This window comes from Lethenteron reissneri, chromosome 67 (assembly GCF_015708825.2).
Source record: "Lethenteron reissneri isolate LAM-NWPU_2019-01 chromosome 67, ASM1570882v1, whole genome shotgun sequence".
NCBI lineage: Eukaryota > Metazoa > Chordata > Hyperoartia > Petromyzontiformes > Petromyzontidae > Lethenteron > Lethenteron reissneri.
Window position 1 is genome coordinate 7084880 of NC_083845.1, and position 12239 is coordinate 7097118.

The 12239-nt window shown below is 53.5% G+C and overlaps 1 protein-coding gene across 3 annotated transcripts in view; it reads left to right on the forward strand.

Moving 5' to 3' along the window:
* The window catches only part of PPP1R10 (protein phosphatase 1 regulatory subunit 10), a 46925-nt gene that overhangs the window by 18481 nt on the left and 16205 nt on the right, over positions 1 to 12239 (forward strand). For 2 of the 3 annotated variants that reach the window (XM_061578736.1, XM_061578738.1), the window contains exons 3-12: positions 1853 to 1975; positions 3581 to 3667; positions 5027 to 5162; positions 5985 to 6036; positions 6977 to 7060; positions 7348 to 7677; positions 8185 to 8302; positions 9050 to 9153; positions 9609 to 9959; positions 11328 to 11519. In XM_061578736.1, the coding sequence (XP_061434720.1) occupies positions 1869 to 1975; positions 3581 to 3667; positions 5027 to 5162; positions 5985 to 6036; positions 6977 to 7060; positions 7348 to 7677; positions 8185 to 8302; positions 9050 to 9153; positions 9609 to 9959; positions 11328 to 11519 (1561 nt within the window). In that variant the 5' untranslated portion in view covers positions 1853 to 1868. The remainder of the gene's footprint in view (positions 1 to 1852; positions 1976 to 3580; positions 3668 to 5026; positions 5163 to 5984; positions 6037 to 6976; positions 7061 to 7347; positions 7678 to 8184; positions 8303 to 9049; positions 9154 to 9608; positions 9960 to 11327; positions 11520 to 12239) is intronic. The other variant, XM_061578737.1, reaches the window with a different exon arrangement.

A 12239-nucleotide genomic window follows, 5' to 3' on the forward strand; every position in this document is an offset into this window, starting at 1 on the left:
CACGATGTCCCTGCGGTTGGCATCGCAAGATGGCATCGCTGAATTAGGTGGGATGCCATCTCCCGGCATCGTCCCGTTGCGGAGCTGAAAACGTGTAACATCTTAGGGCTCAGACACTCTGCCTAGTTGCTACTTGTCAGCCACGGGGGAGGCTCTGTGTTTTACAGTGGACTTAAGTTGGGAACCCAGTGAGGCATGAAAGAAGTTTCAACATGTACGTTCCATATTTCTAGGAGGAGTGTATGCCATTGTGAACTCAGGCTATTTTATTTCAGCCCCCAGTGCACAATGTGAAAGTTGAATTGCCCGTGACCGTACCGTGAGATTTCGCAGCCCTTGCCACAGCCGTTCTCCCCGCGCCGTATCGGGCACGGCAGGTGTTTGAGCATGTGCCAAGTCACTGCTGGGTTGGTGATGTTAGTGGGGGGGGGGGGGGGGGGTGTACGGGACGGTTTTGAATTTCAACTCGCCGCTGTTTTGTTAGCCACGGTTTCGGCAATCGAACTCGAGTCGACGGGTTTGTAGTTTGTGTCCGCTAATCGCTGCGCCACCGCTCCGCGATGTTACCTTGCGTTGAACAAACCGCAGCTGAACTCTTAGAAAGTATATCGTTCCGGCGTTACCCGCAAGAGATACGTTCCGGAGATGCCTCGTGAATAGAAAATGTAGCGGGTAAGTCATAATGGCCTACGAAGACATTTTTAATGAATTACCTTAAAGAAATACGTAAATAAGTTATTAAATACACCCATCTGATCGCTTCATCTCCCATCGCTTTACCATCACTTTCTCCATCGATGCAGTCGTGTAGAGTTCCTGATGCGATTCGCGGATAGCCAACATCGCTGATAGCGGCTTCGTGAACAGCGAGGCGATACTGTAAAGATGTTTTACTGTTGGTGCAGCAGAGCTGTAGTAAAATACAAATGTCAAGCAATGGGAAACTGATTTTACAATAATCATCCTTTATACTGCGCTTCCCGTGCGGTATATCTCAGGGTGCCAAATCAAACGTGTGTTCGAGATGAATAATTTTGACCAAATGTGACATCCAATAAAATGCGGCTCATAAACGATACGCAACAGCGGGGAGAGAATCAGCAACATTGGCAAATCTATAATCCAAGTTGAAGATTACTGTTGGCTTAACTTGCACGCATCACGCCCCATCTGAAAACATGCCTTTAAAAAAAAACCGCATTAAATCGAGTAACAGCCGGCGGCGTTAACGTCGCTTCGAGTTTCCCCCGGCGTCGCGGATTTTGGTGGCGGCGGTAGTGGGTTTGGTTGGGGTTGGTGCGGTGGTGTTGGGGTTGGTGGTGGTTTTGGGGTTGGTGGTGGTGTTGGGGGTAGTGGGGTTGGTGGTGGTGTTGGGGTTTGTGGGGTTGGTGGTGGTGTTGGGGTTAGTGGGGTTGGTGGTGGTGTTGGGGTTTGTGGGGTTGGTGGTGGTGTTGGGGTTAGTGGGGTTGGTGGTGGTGTTGGGGTTTGTGCTTGGGTTGGGGTTGGTGGTTGGTGGTTGGGGTTGGTGAAGGCGGTTGTGTTGGGGGTTGGTGGTTGGGTTGGTGGTGGTGGTGGTGGGGTTGGTGGTTGGGTTGGGGGTGGCGGTGGTGTTGGGGTTGGTGGTGGTGTTGGTGGTTGGGTTGGGGTTGGTGGTGGTGTGGGGTTGGGGTTGGGGTTGGAATGGCGGTGGTGGTGGGGTTGGTGGTTGTGTTGGGGTTGGTGGTTGGGTTGGGGTTGGTGGTGGTGTGGGGTTGGGGTTAGTGTTGGGGTTAGTGGTGGGGTTGGTGGTTGTGTTGTTGGTGGTGTTGGTGGTGCCCTCTGACGTCGATGTCTTCCTCCTCGCGTGTCCCAGGTACAGGTCCATAGCCATGGGTCCTGGTCCCATCGACCCAAAGGAACTCCTGAAGGGCCTCGACTGCTTCCTGGGCAAGGGCGGGGACATCAAGGGTGTCGAAGATGCGGCCAGGATATACACGTGAGTTACAAATAAGTATAACCCGTAAAAACAAAGTTTTTCACTATAAATCCTTAATATGCGTGGCGGCTAGAGTCCTCTCGTCCTCTGGCTTGAGATGGCTGCCACCTATGGGTCAGATGATTGTCTGCCAGTATTAAACAATTGGTAATGAAATATTTAATTTGTTTTCCCTAAACAGTGTAAAATTTTGGAAAAAATTTTCACGAACATTAATTGTCTCGCACAACGAGTCTGTGTGCAAAATGTCAGCTCGATTGGATCACGGGAAGTGGGTTAAAAAACGACCGAAATATTTGCACGGTCCTAAGCAAGCAAGCAAGCACGCAAGCAAGCGAACTTAATATAAAGGATTAAAAAAGAGGACCCCCCCTCTGTAGCCGTTTTGGGGTTCGCCTTTCAAGGGTACCTCGGAGGTAGCCCTGTGGTGTCCGCTTCCCGCGGGTGCCCCGTTCTCCGACGTGAAGGGTTCGCGGAGCTGCTGTGCGAGATTTTGCGAGTGGATTCGTGTCGTGGCGTGAGGCCGGATACAATTGTGGATAACTAAATAACGAAAAGGCAGTGTTAACTGCCTCGCCTGTTGTACAAGAGGTTGTGGGTTCGATCCCGACCCTGACGCCTGCTGCTGTGTATTTGGAGTTTGCGTGTCTATCTCTCTCATCATCATCATCACGGTGGCTAGGAGATGTTAACTACCTTGCCTGGTATACAGAAGGTCGTGGATTCGATCTCGACCTTGACATCTGCTGTATATTTGGAGTTTTGCGTGTCTCTCTCTCTCATCATCACGGTGGCTTGGAGATATTAACTGCCTCGCCTGGTATACAGGAGGTCGTGGGTTCGATCCCGACCCTGACGCCTGCTGCTGTTTATTTGGAGTTTGCGTGTCTCTCTCTCATCATCATCATCACGGTGGCTAGGAGATGTTAACTACCTCGCCTGGTATACAGAAGGTCGTGGATTCGATCTCGACCCTGACATCTGCTGTATATTTGGAGTTTGCGTGTCTCTCCCCTTGGTCACATCGATTTTTCTCTCCACATTTAGAATCAACGTGCGTTTTGAGTACATGGCTGCTATAAATTTCCACGTGATAAACCACTTAATTGAGATATCATTTGTGGCCAGGTCGCTTCTGAATAGGAGCTACATAGTTCAGTGGGCCTTACCTAGTAAAATAAAAATAAGTTAATTCTATAGAAATGCGTTTTCAATTTAGATTTAAAAGTGCATAGCTCCAGTGGCTTCTTGATATCGGAAGGAAGAGCGTTCCAGACGGCCGTGGAAGCGTATCTGAAATGCGGTGACCGCGATGCCGGTGACGACTTTATTCGTTTGACCGTTAGCCAGAAGCCGCCGCCGCTGCGCGGACGAACGGAGGATGGTTTATGCTCCGTGACGAGGTCTCAAGCGAGGCGTTGTGTGGTTCTTTTGTGGCGAGCGCATTGTGTGCGATGACGTGAAGCGAGGCTGTTACTGAGACCCACGTGGTGTCCGTGCAGCTCGGATCTTGATGTCCAGCTACCTGTAGAGACCTCCTTCCGTGATCTTCGTTGCTAAGTTTGCGTGTTTGTTATTGCGTGCGTGCGTGCGTGCCCGTTTCAGTTTGATGAAGGATGCGAAAAAATTGGTGAGCAGATGCACCTACTTGAACATCATCCTGCAGACGAAAACACTGGACGTGCTTTCAAGGTGAGGCTGCAGTGCGCAGCTTGGACGCGTCCAGCAGTACCCACCAAGACAGTCGTAGCTTTTACTACCTACAGCCAGGCCCGGACTGGCCTATAGGGCAGCAGTCCGGAGGTCAAATTGCCTGGTGAGGCCGTGACATTGCGAGGGTCGATGGGGCCTGTGTAGGGAGATTGTAAATGTGATCAGTTTAAATAAAAACATTTTTTTATCACCTCTAACGCGTACACTTCATAGCTCAAGTTGGGCATTAAACCCCCCCCCCCCCCGCCCCCGTATATTCGGCAGCAACACGAAGATTCTCCCTCGCCGTTGTTGCCCCCATTCGCGTCATCGGACGCAGCCCCAAAATGAGCCCGAAGAGAGATCGCACGGCAAAGTCCACGCTAACTCGTCTCCGTCGTCACATCGCAACGTCTAGCTACGAGTACTACACAGTTTTCCGCACAGCTACCATTTATTTCTATTAAAAAATATATATCTTCTTGGTTCTTTCGGTAAAGTCACGTAGAAGGGAAATAATAAAAGAAAGAAAATAATATAATATTATATTATTTTATAATATTATTATATAATTTTATTGTGTTTTATTTTTATTATTTTATTATTTCCCTTCTACGTGACTTTACCGAAAGAACCAAGAAGATGAATCCCTGCAGTCACGAAAGCTGTAATAAAAATAAAATAAAAATCACGACGTTTCGGAGGCAACACAAGCCTCCGTCTTCAGGTGGAACCGTCACAGCACGATAGCTGTATCTGTTGATACAGCTTTACCGAAAAAACCCAAAAAAATTATTGATTATGCATGCGGCGGCCGTTGTGTTTACAAATGCCCGGGTCGATCTGTAGCTCCAGTCTCGTGTCACTGCCCACAGCCGGGCCTTCCGTGTGTGTCGGCCACGTTTAGGCGGTCACGCTCGCAGAGCCCTTCCCGCACGGCCACACTTAGGGCCCACTTTGGGTAGCGAGTGACTTTCCCTGATATCTGGACCTGTCCTGGGCATCCCCGCGGTTCGCTCGGCCTGATATTTATTGTGTGCGTGAAATATCGACACTGCGCTACAAATCCGGCGACCCGAGTTCGATTCCCGCTCGCGGCCAACACCGGTGACGATTATCTGTGCCGGTCCTGGGCCTCCCCTAGGTCGACTCGGCCTCAAATGAGTACCTGGTGCGGTGTGTAAACATCGCCACTGGAGAGACAAAGGCGGTGGGGCGTGGTGCTGGCCGCCCACCGCCTCGTGTGCCGTACTGGCCTTGATAGGCGTTCGCTAAAACAGCACTTGCCCCAACAGTCTGTTCAGGTTACATGGGTGATCTTTATCTTCGTGTCCTCCGCCACCACCACCACCCGCGCAGGTTCATCGGCATGGGCGGCTACAAGCTGCTCAACTCGTGGCTGGGACAAGCCAAGAACTCCAACAACATCGCGCTCATGCTGCAAATCCTAGTCACGCTCAAGAGGCTTCCGCTCTCCGTTCACCACCTCAAGCAGGTGAACCTCGCTCGCTCCCCCCGCCCCATGTCCGTGTCACCGCCGCGTTATCGCGGGAGCATGGAGCTCACCGAGTTATCCACAGACTGCCCGGGGCGAGTGTTTCCCCGTCTTTTTTGGGAATTTTGAGCCGGGCGCAAAACGGGGCGTGTTTACGATCGGGACGTTGTAGACACGGTGAGAGCATTCGACTTAACGTCTAACGAGGCCTCCTCCGACGCCGTCACTACGCGCGACGAGATCGCGTGGCTGGAATAGATACACAGGGTGCTTAGAAAAAATGTTAGCGCTTACATGGGACTATCGTTTTTAATGGCAAAAGAATAATGCACTATGACATGATAACAGATGTATGTTAATAGCTTCACAAAGTCAAATGGTTCTACAGCTTGTTCACCATCATTGTCAACGCATGCGTGGAATCTTCTCCATGTGGTCTCCAGAGCCCGGAAGTAATAAAATAATAAAAATAAAACATAATAGGAAGAATGTGACTTTACCGAAAGAACAGTGAGAATTATTTTATTGTGTTTTATTTTTATTATTTTATTACTTCCCTTCTACGTGACTTTACCGAAAGAACCAAGAAGATGAATCCCTGCAGTCACGAAAGCTTTAAATCGAAATTTTCTCATCGTATTGTTGCAAATTCTCAGAAGTGTAAAAAAATATTGAAACGCCCTGAAAATAATACGACGTCGCGGTCGGCGGTCGTACGCTCCCCAGCAACAAAACCCGCGTCGGAAGAATCTACGTTGCGCGTACGTATGACGATTATTACTCATCGTATTTTATTATTTTTTTCCTCACCCCCACCTGCAGAACAACACGGCCAAGATGGTGAAACAGCTGAGCAAGTTTGCCGACAGCGAAGGTGAGCAGAGTCGTGCATCGGTAGGGGCCCCCCGTGCCCCCGGAAAGGCCTCTCCTCTCGTCTTAACGAGAGGCGTGTGACGGTGCGCCCTTGCGTCCCCTGCCTTGTGGGGGTGCCTTGTTAGGGCGGCGAGCCTGGCGCCTCTGAAAGCCCAGGTTCGACTCCAGGATTAAGCCGCGCGCGCGATTAGGCCGGGTTCCTGATGCTCGTCGTTGCGACGTTTTCCACACCGCCGCCAATGAGGCCGCACAAAAAAATTGGGTGAATGGTTTTCGTCGGTTTGATTTGGTTCAGCGCAGCTCTCTCGGGGTTCTAAACAAAAACCAAGGGACAAAACTAAATAATAATAATAATAGTTCAATTTGTAACGCGTGCAAATTTGCAGACGTAGTGGCCGCAACTCAGAGGCGCAGAGCCAAGCTCCAGAGTCGCTCGAAAGCATGATTCGTTTGGCTATAACTGAAGTATATGAGTGGTTAATGCAAACAGTAAAAGCTTGGATTGCGAGTAACTTGGTCTGCGAGTGTTTTGCAAGACGAGCAAAAGTTTTAACTAAATATTTATTTGATAAACGAGCGAGGCCTTGCAATACGAGTAGTACGTGCATACGCTTTGTCTGCCGAGTGTCACGTGATCACAACTGATACACGACGAGTGTTTTGATATACGAGTGCTTTGGATTGCAAACACGTTTCCGGAACGAATTATGCTCGCAACGCAAGGTTTTACTGTCCATGATTACTTGTGAAAGTGTCTGTTTGGTGCTTTAACACCCAGAAAATGTAAAACTTATTCTTATATTTTGATACTGGCAAGGGAAGTCCCATGATGAGAAAGCAACTCCCTACAGAGAGCGAGCTTGTCCACCCCCCTCCCCCACCGGCGCGTGCGATGGCTACGTTGTAACACGTCGTGCGTGCGCCGTGCGTGTCGTTCTTAGAGCTGAGAGAGGTGGCGACGTCGCTGGTGAACGGCTGGATGACTGTGATCCGCTCGCAGAGCGCGGCCAACGCTCCCGTGCCAGGTAAGGACACGCACACACGCGGCATCTGACGAGGGCGGCAGCTGTGCGTACCCTACGGGTACGGGTACGGCCGGGTAAGGGTACGGGTACCCGTTTGCGACCCTGGTGCGGCCGGGTACGGGTACGGGTAAGGAATCAAAACCCGTTTGCGACCTCTGCTACAAGACAGAGAGGAAAGTGGGGAAAAAGATGGCTAAATGTGCAGTGGGACACCTGCGACTGCTGCGTGCTCTCCGCACCCGTGGACCGTGATGACGGCGGTGTGTTTTGGCGATCTGTGCCCGTAGCAGAAAGGCCGGAGAAGAAGAGGAGGAAAGAAGACGGCGTTGCCGCAACGGTGCCAACCGGCGTCGTCGCCGGTGCCGCCGGCGTCGCCCCCGGCAACGTCGTCGGCAATGCCGGCAGCGGCGCCAGCAGCAGTGCCGGCAGCACCACCAGCAACGCCAGCAGCAGTAGCAGCAGCGGCGGCAGCAGCAGTAGCGGCGGCGGCAGCAGCGGCAGTCCCGTGGTGGAGAAGAAGACTGCGGAGCCGCGCGGCATCGTGCAGCTGGAACGGCGGGAGAAGCCGAAATCAGCGCGCACGGTCGCACCGTCACACGCTCGCTTCCGTTCCACCGGTAAGGCACGCGCGCGGTACACACACACGCACGTACACACACGCACACACGCACGTACACACACGTACACACGCTCGCTTCCGTTCCACCGGTAAGGCACGCGCGCAGTACGCGTACACACGCACGTACGTACACACACACACACACGTACACACGCTCGATTCCGTTCCACCGGTAAGGCACACCGATACACACGCGCACGGTACACACACACGCGTGCACACACACACGCACGCACGTACACACACACGCACGTACACACGCGTACACACGCACATACACACACATGCATACACACACACGCGTACACACACACACGCGTACACACACACGCATGTACGCACGCACGTACGCACACACGTACACACACGTACACAGATGCACTCGCACACCTTGAGACACGCGCACCCTCAGCCCGCAACACGAGTGCGTACACGCGCGAGCGCTCGCTCCAGCCCGGCGGTGCTAACGTGGCGGACGCCGCCTCCGCGTGTTGTCGTGCTCCAGGCCTCGAGGAGGAGGCTCCACTCCCGTCCCAGATCAAGAAGACGGCGGCGGTGCCCGTCGCGGAGAAGCAGCCGACCCCCGCCAAGGTCCTGCCGAGCATCACGATCAAGCGGCAGAGGTGAAGCCGGAGGGACGGAGGGAGGGAGCGTGGGTGGGGTGGGTGTTTGGTGAAGGAGTGGATGGGCGAGTGAAGGGGTGGGTGGGGGAGTGAAGGAATGGGAGGGCGAGTGAAGGAATGGGAGGGCGAGTGAAGGGGTGGGTGGGAGGGCGAGTGAAGGGGTGGGTGGGCGAGTGAAGGGGTGGGTGGGTGGGTGGGGTGGGTGTTTGGGTGAAGGAGTGGATGGGCGAGTGAAGGGGTGGGTGGGCGCGTGAAGGAATGGATGGGCGAGTGAAGGGGTGGGTGGGTGAGTGAAGGGGTGGTGGGTGAGTGAAGGGGTGGGTGAGTGAGTGAAGGGGTGGGTGGGTGAGTGAGTGGAGGAATGGGAGGGTGAGTGAAGGGGTGGGTGGGTGGGGGGTGGGTGTTTGGGTGAAGGAGTGGATGGGCGAGTGAAGGGCTGGGTGGGCGGGTGAAGGAATGGATGGGCGAGTGAAGGGGTGGGTGGGCGAGTGAAGGGGTGGGTGGGTGAGTGAGTGGAGGAATGGGAGGGTGAGTGAAGGGGTGGGTGGGTGGGGGGTGGGTGTTTGGGTGAAAGAGTGGATGGGCGAGTGAAGGGGTGGGTGGGCGGGTGAGTGGAGGAATGGGAGGGCGAGTGAAGGGGTGGGTGGCTGAGTGAAGGGGTTTAAGAGTTGAGTGAGTGAGTGACGTTGAATGTTTGGGCGGCTGTATAAATCACGCCTGTACACGCGTGTGTGTGTGTGCGTGTAGCCCCGTGAGCATTGGCTCGGGACCCCCAGAGAAGAAATACAAACCCCTGAACATGAACCCCAACAGCAACAAGGAGATCAAAGTGAAGATCATCCCCGCACAACGTGAGTCTCCACACCGCTGTCATGCACACACGGGACACGCGACAGGAGATCAACTGGGGGACTGTTAACACTTGGCAGGACCCTCCTAAGAGTCTTGAGACTCTTTGAGGCTCTCCTGGGTAAACTTTTGGCGTCATCTTGTCGAACACCATATGAGACTAGGCTCTAAAGAAAGCTGTCTCTGGTGTGGACCAATCAGTTTCAAAGACAACGCATAAATTATCAGAGTATTGTTTTTTGTTTGCATTTGACTGCAGGTATTGTGGTTAATGTAAGCATAATTCCTTGCAAAAGGTGTCAGTTTTATTGCCAGAAAAAAGGGGAAAAACCCTATTAGTAGAGCGAAAGAAGTTCAGCACGCATACGTACGTACATACACACACGCATGCATACTAGCCGAACAATAACAATAACAACAACAACAGGCGTGACTGGTGACATTTGTGAATCGGCAGCCATCGAGAGCCTGGGCTTCATGGAGGCCCTGAACTCGGCTCCGGTGCTCGGCGTGAAGATCAAGAAGAAGCGGAAGAGCTCCTCGCCCACCAGCGCCAAGTCCAACCCGCTGGACGCCTGCGGAAAGTCCGACGTGCCCTCCAACCCGGCCTCGCCAACTTCGGGGGCGTCCGGCACCACCGCCGCTGCGGGGTCGGAGGGCGAATCGGGAGCCACCGGCGGTGCCGCAGCCGCCGAGGCTAACGGCGTCGTCACCGCGCCGGCGGTGGCGGCGGCGGCGGCTCCGGCTGCTGCTGCTGCTGCTGCGGTGCCCACGCAAGCAGAGACGGACGGGGAGCCGATGGACTTTGGTAAGGGCGAGCGATTGGGTCGATGGCGTTAAACGCGTCCGTCTTGTCGCGGCCGGGGGATGCGGGGAGGCAAGGGAGGCAAGTGGGGGGGGGCAAGGGAGGTGGCGGGGGGTGGTGGCGATAATTGTCGTGACGGCCGCTCCGTGCCTCACAGCGAGAAGGATCATGGGTACATTACCCGGTTGGTGCAACGCCTTCCCCGAGTTTCCTCTTCCCCCCCCCCACCACAATCATCTAATTCTTGCGTGGGGTTCCTCCTGGACGCAATGCAACCGTCGGTATTGGCTAAACACTTTGGCAGTGCGGACAACAAAAAGATTTACCTCTATTTCGATTTAAAGCTTTCGTGACTGCAGGGATTCATCTTCTTGGTTCTTTCGGTAAAGTCACGTAGAAGGGAAGTAATAAAATAATAAAAATAAAACATAATAAAATAATTCTCACGACGTTTCGGCCACAACGCAAGCAGCCGTCCTCAGGTGAAGAACAGGTCTGACGCTGTCTCCCCGACAGACCTGTTCTTCACCTGAGAACGGCTGCTTGCGTTGTGGCCGAAACGTCGTGAGAATTATTTTATTAAGTTTTATTTTTATTATTTTATTACTTCCCTTCTTCGTGACTTTACCGAAAGAACCAAGGAGATTTACCTCTATATTACCCCTTTGGGATCGCATCGCCTCCGACTGTGGAAACCTGGCAGGACCCTCCCGAACAAGAGCCTTGAGACTCGGCGAGGTATTTCTGGGTAAACTATAATAATAGTAATAATAATCTCTTAATGAAAGGCATTCCCCATTAGAGAATGCAGCGGTTAGCCTCTCTATATTCGAGACGTTCCTCGGTCGTTGCTGAGAAAACGTGATAACGGCAAATACTAACACCGGCAATAAAATGTTGGAGAATGTAGCGTGTGTATGTTGAAATGCCTTCGAATCGTATTTAGCCAACCGCGCTAATCGTAGGTGCGTGGGGAAGGACAACAAACTAAACACAGAAAGCAGTTCTTAAGAAACGAGTTTGTCGTGCTAGACGACGATGATTTAAAAGTGCATCTTAGCACCCAGTGGATTCGTAATATCGGAAGGAAGAGCGTTCCAGACGGCCGCAGAAGCGCATCTGAAAGCGCGCGACGCGGTGACCGCCGTCTTTGTTCGACGGTTATCCAAACGCCGCACGCTGCCGCCGCTACGATGACCGGCGTTTGCGTGACGATGCTTTATGCTCCTGAACGAGATCAGCGTGGTCATCGTGCGGTCCATTTGTGGCGAGCGCATTGTTTGCGCGTTTTCAAAAAATCTGATTCGGCCACGTGATAATTGTTTTCCCCCATTTTTCCCTCTTCCCTCCTCCTCCTCTCCACCGCCGCAGAGCCGCAGCCCGAAGGCACGGAGCCGGCGCCGGAGGCTCCGGCGGCCGATCCGGTGGTGGTGGCGGCGGCGGCGGCTGCGGTGCCGCTCGTCGACCGGACGAAAAAGGGCAAGAAGCGCAAGACGGTGTGGTGGCCCGAAGACACGAGGCTCCGGGAAGTCTACTACTTTGAGCTGGACGAGATGGAGAGAGGTACAACACGCACGCACGCACACGCACAACAACAACCGCCATTCGCCACTAAGTGGCGGTGACGTCACCACGACGCTTGTGCCAGGCCATGTGCACTTTGAGGCTACCACGTGAAGTGTCGAACGCCCGCTGGCAGGTCACGGGGCAGACCCAGCAGGAGCCACGGGTCGACTGACCGAGATGACCGAGATGACTGGCTGATGCACCACCTGTGCCCCCTACTGTACCAACTTGCTGTGCTTTAGCCACCCGGCGCTCCGCTCGTTGTTGTGCGCACGCACGCACGCACACACGTGCACGCACGCACGCAGATTCCCCCTCCCCCAACGTTGACGATGACAGCGATGGCGAGGACAACTGTTAGTTACGAAGACGTCTGGCGATAGAGACGATGGTTCTTCCACCAACCACGATGGCAGCGATGAAGATGACGATTACGACAACGTTGCACCGATGACGTGGATGTTGTTGACTGATGATGGTGACGACGACGATGGCGATGACGTGATGACGATTATGACGGCGATGACGGTGATGACGGTGTTGACGATTATGACGACGGATGATGACGACGGTGATGACGACGGTGATGACGACGGTGATGACGACGGTGATGACCGATGATGACGATGATGACGACGATGACGATGGACGATGATGATGACGACGATGATGACGACGACGATGATAACCCCGCGCGTTGCGTGTCGGCCCCGCTGT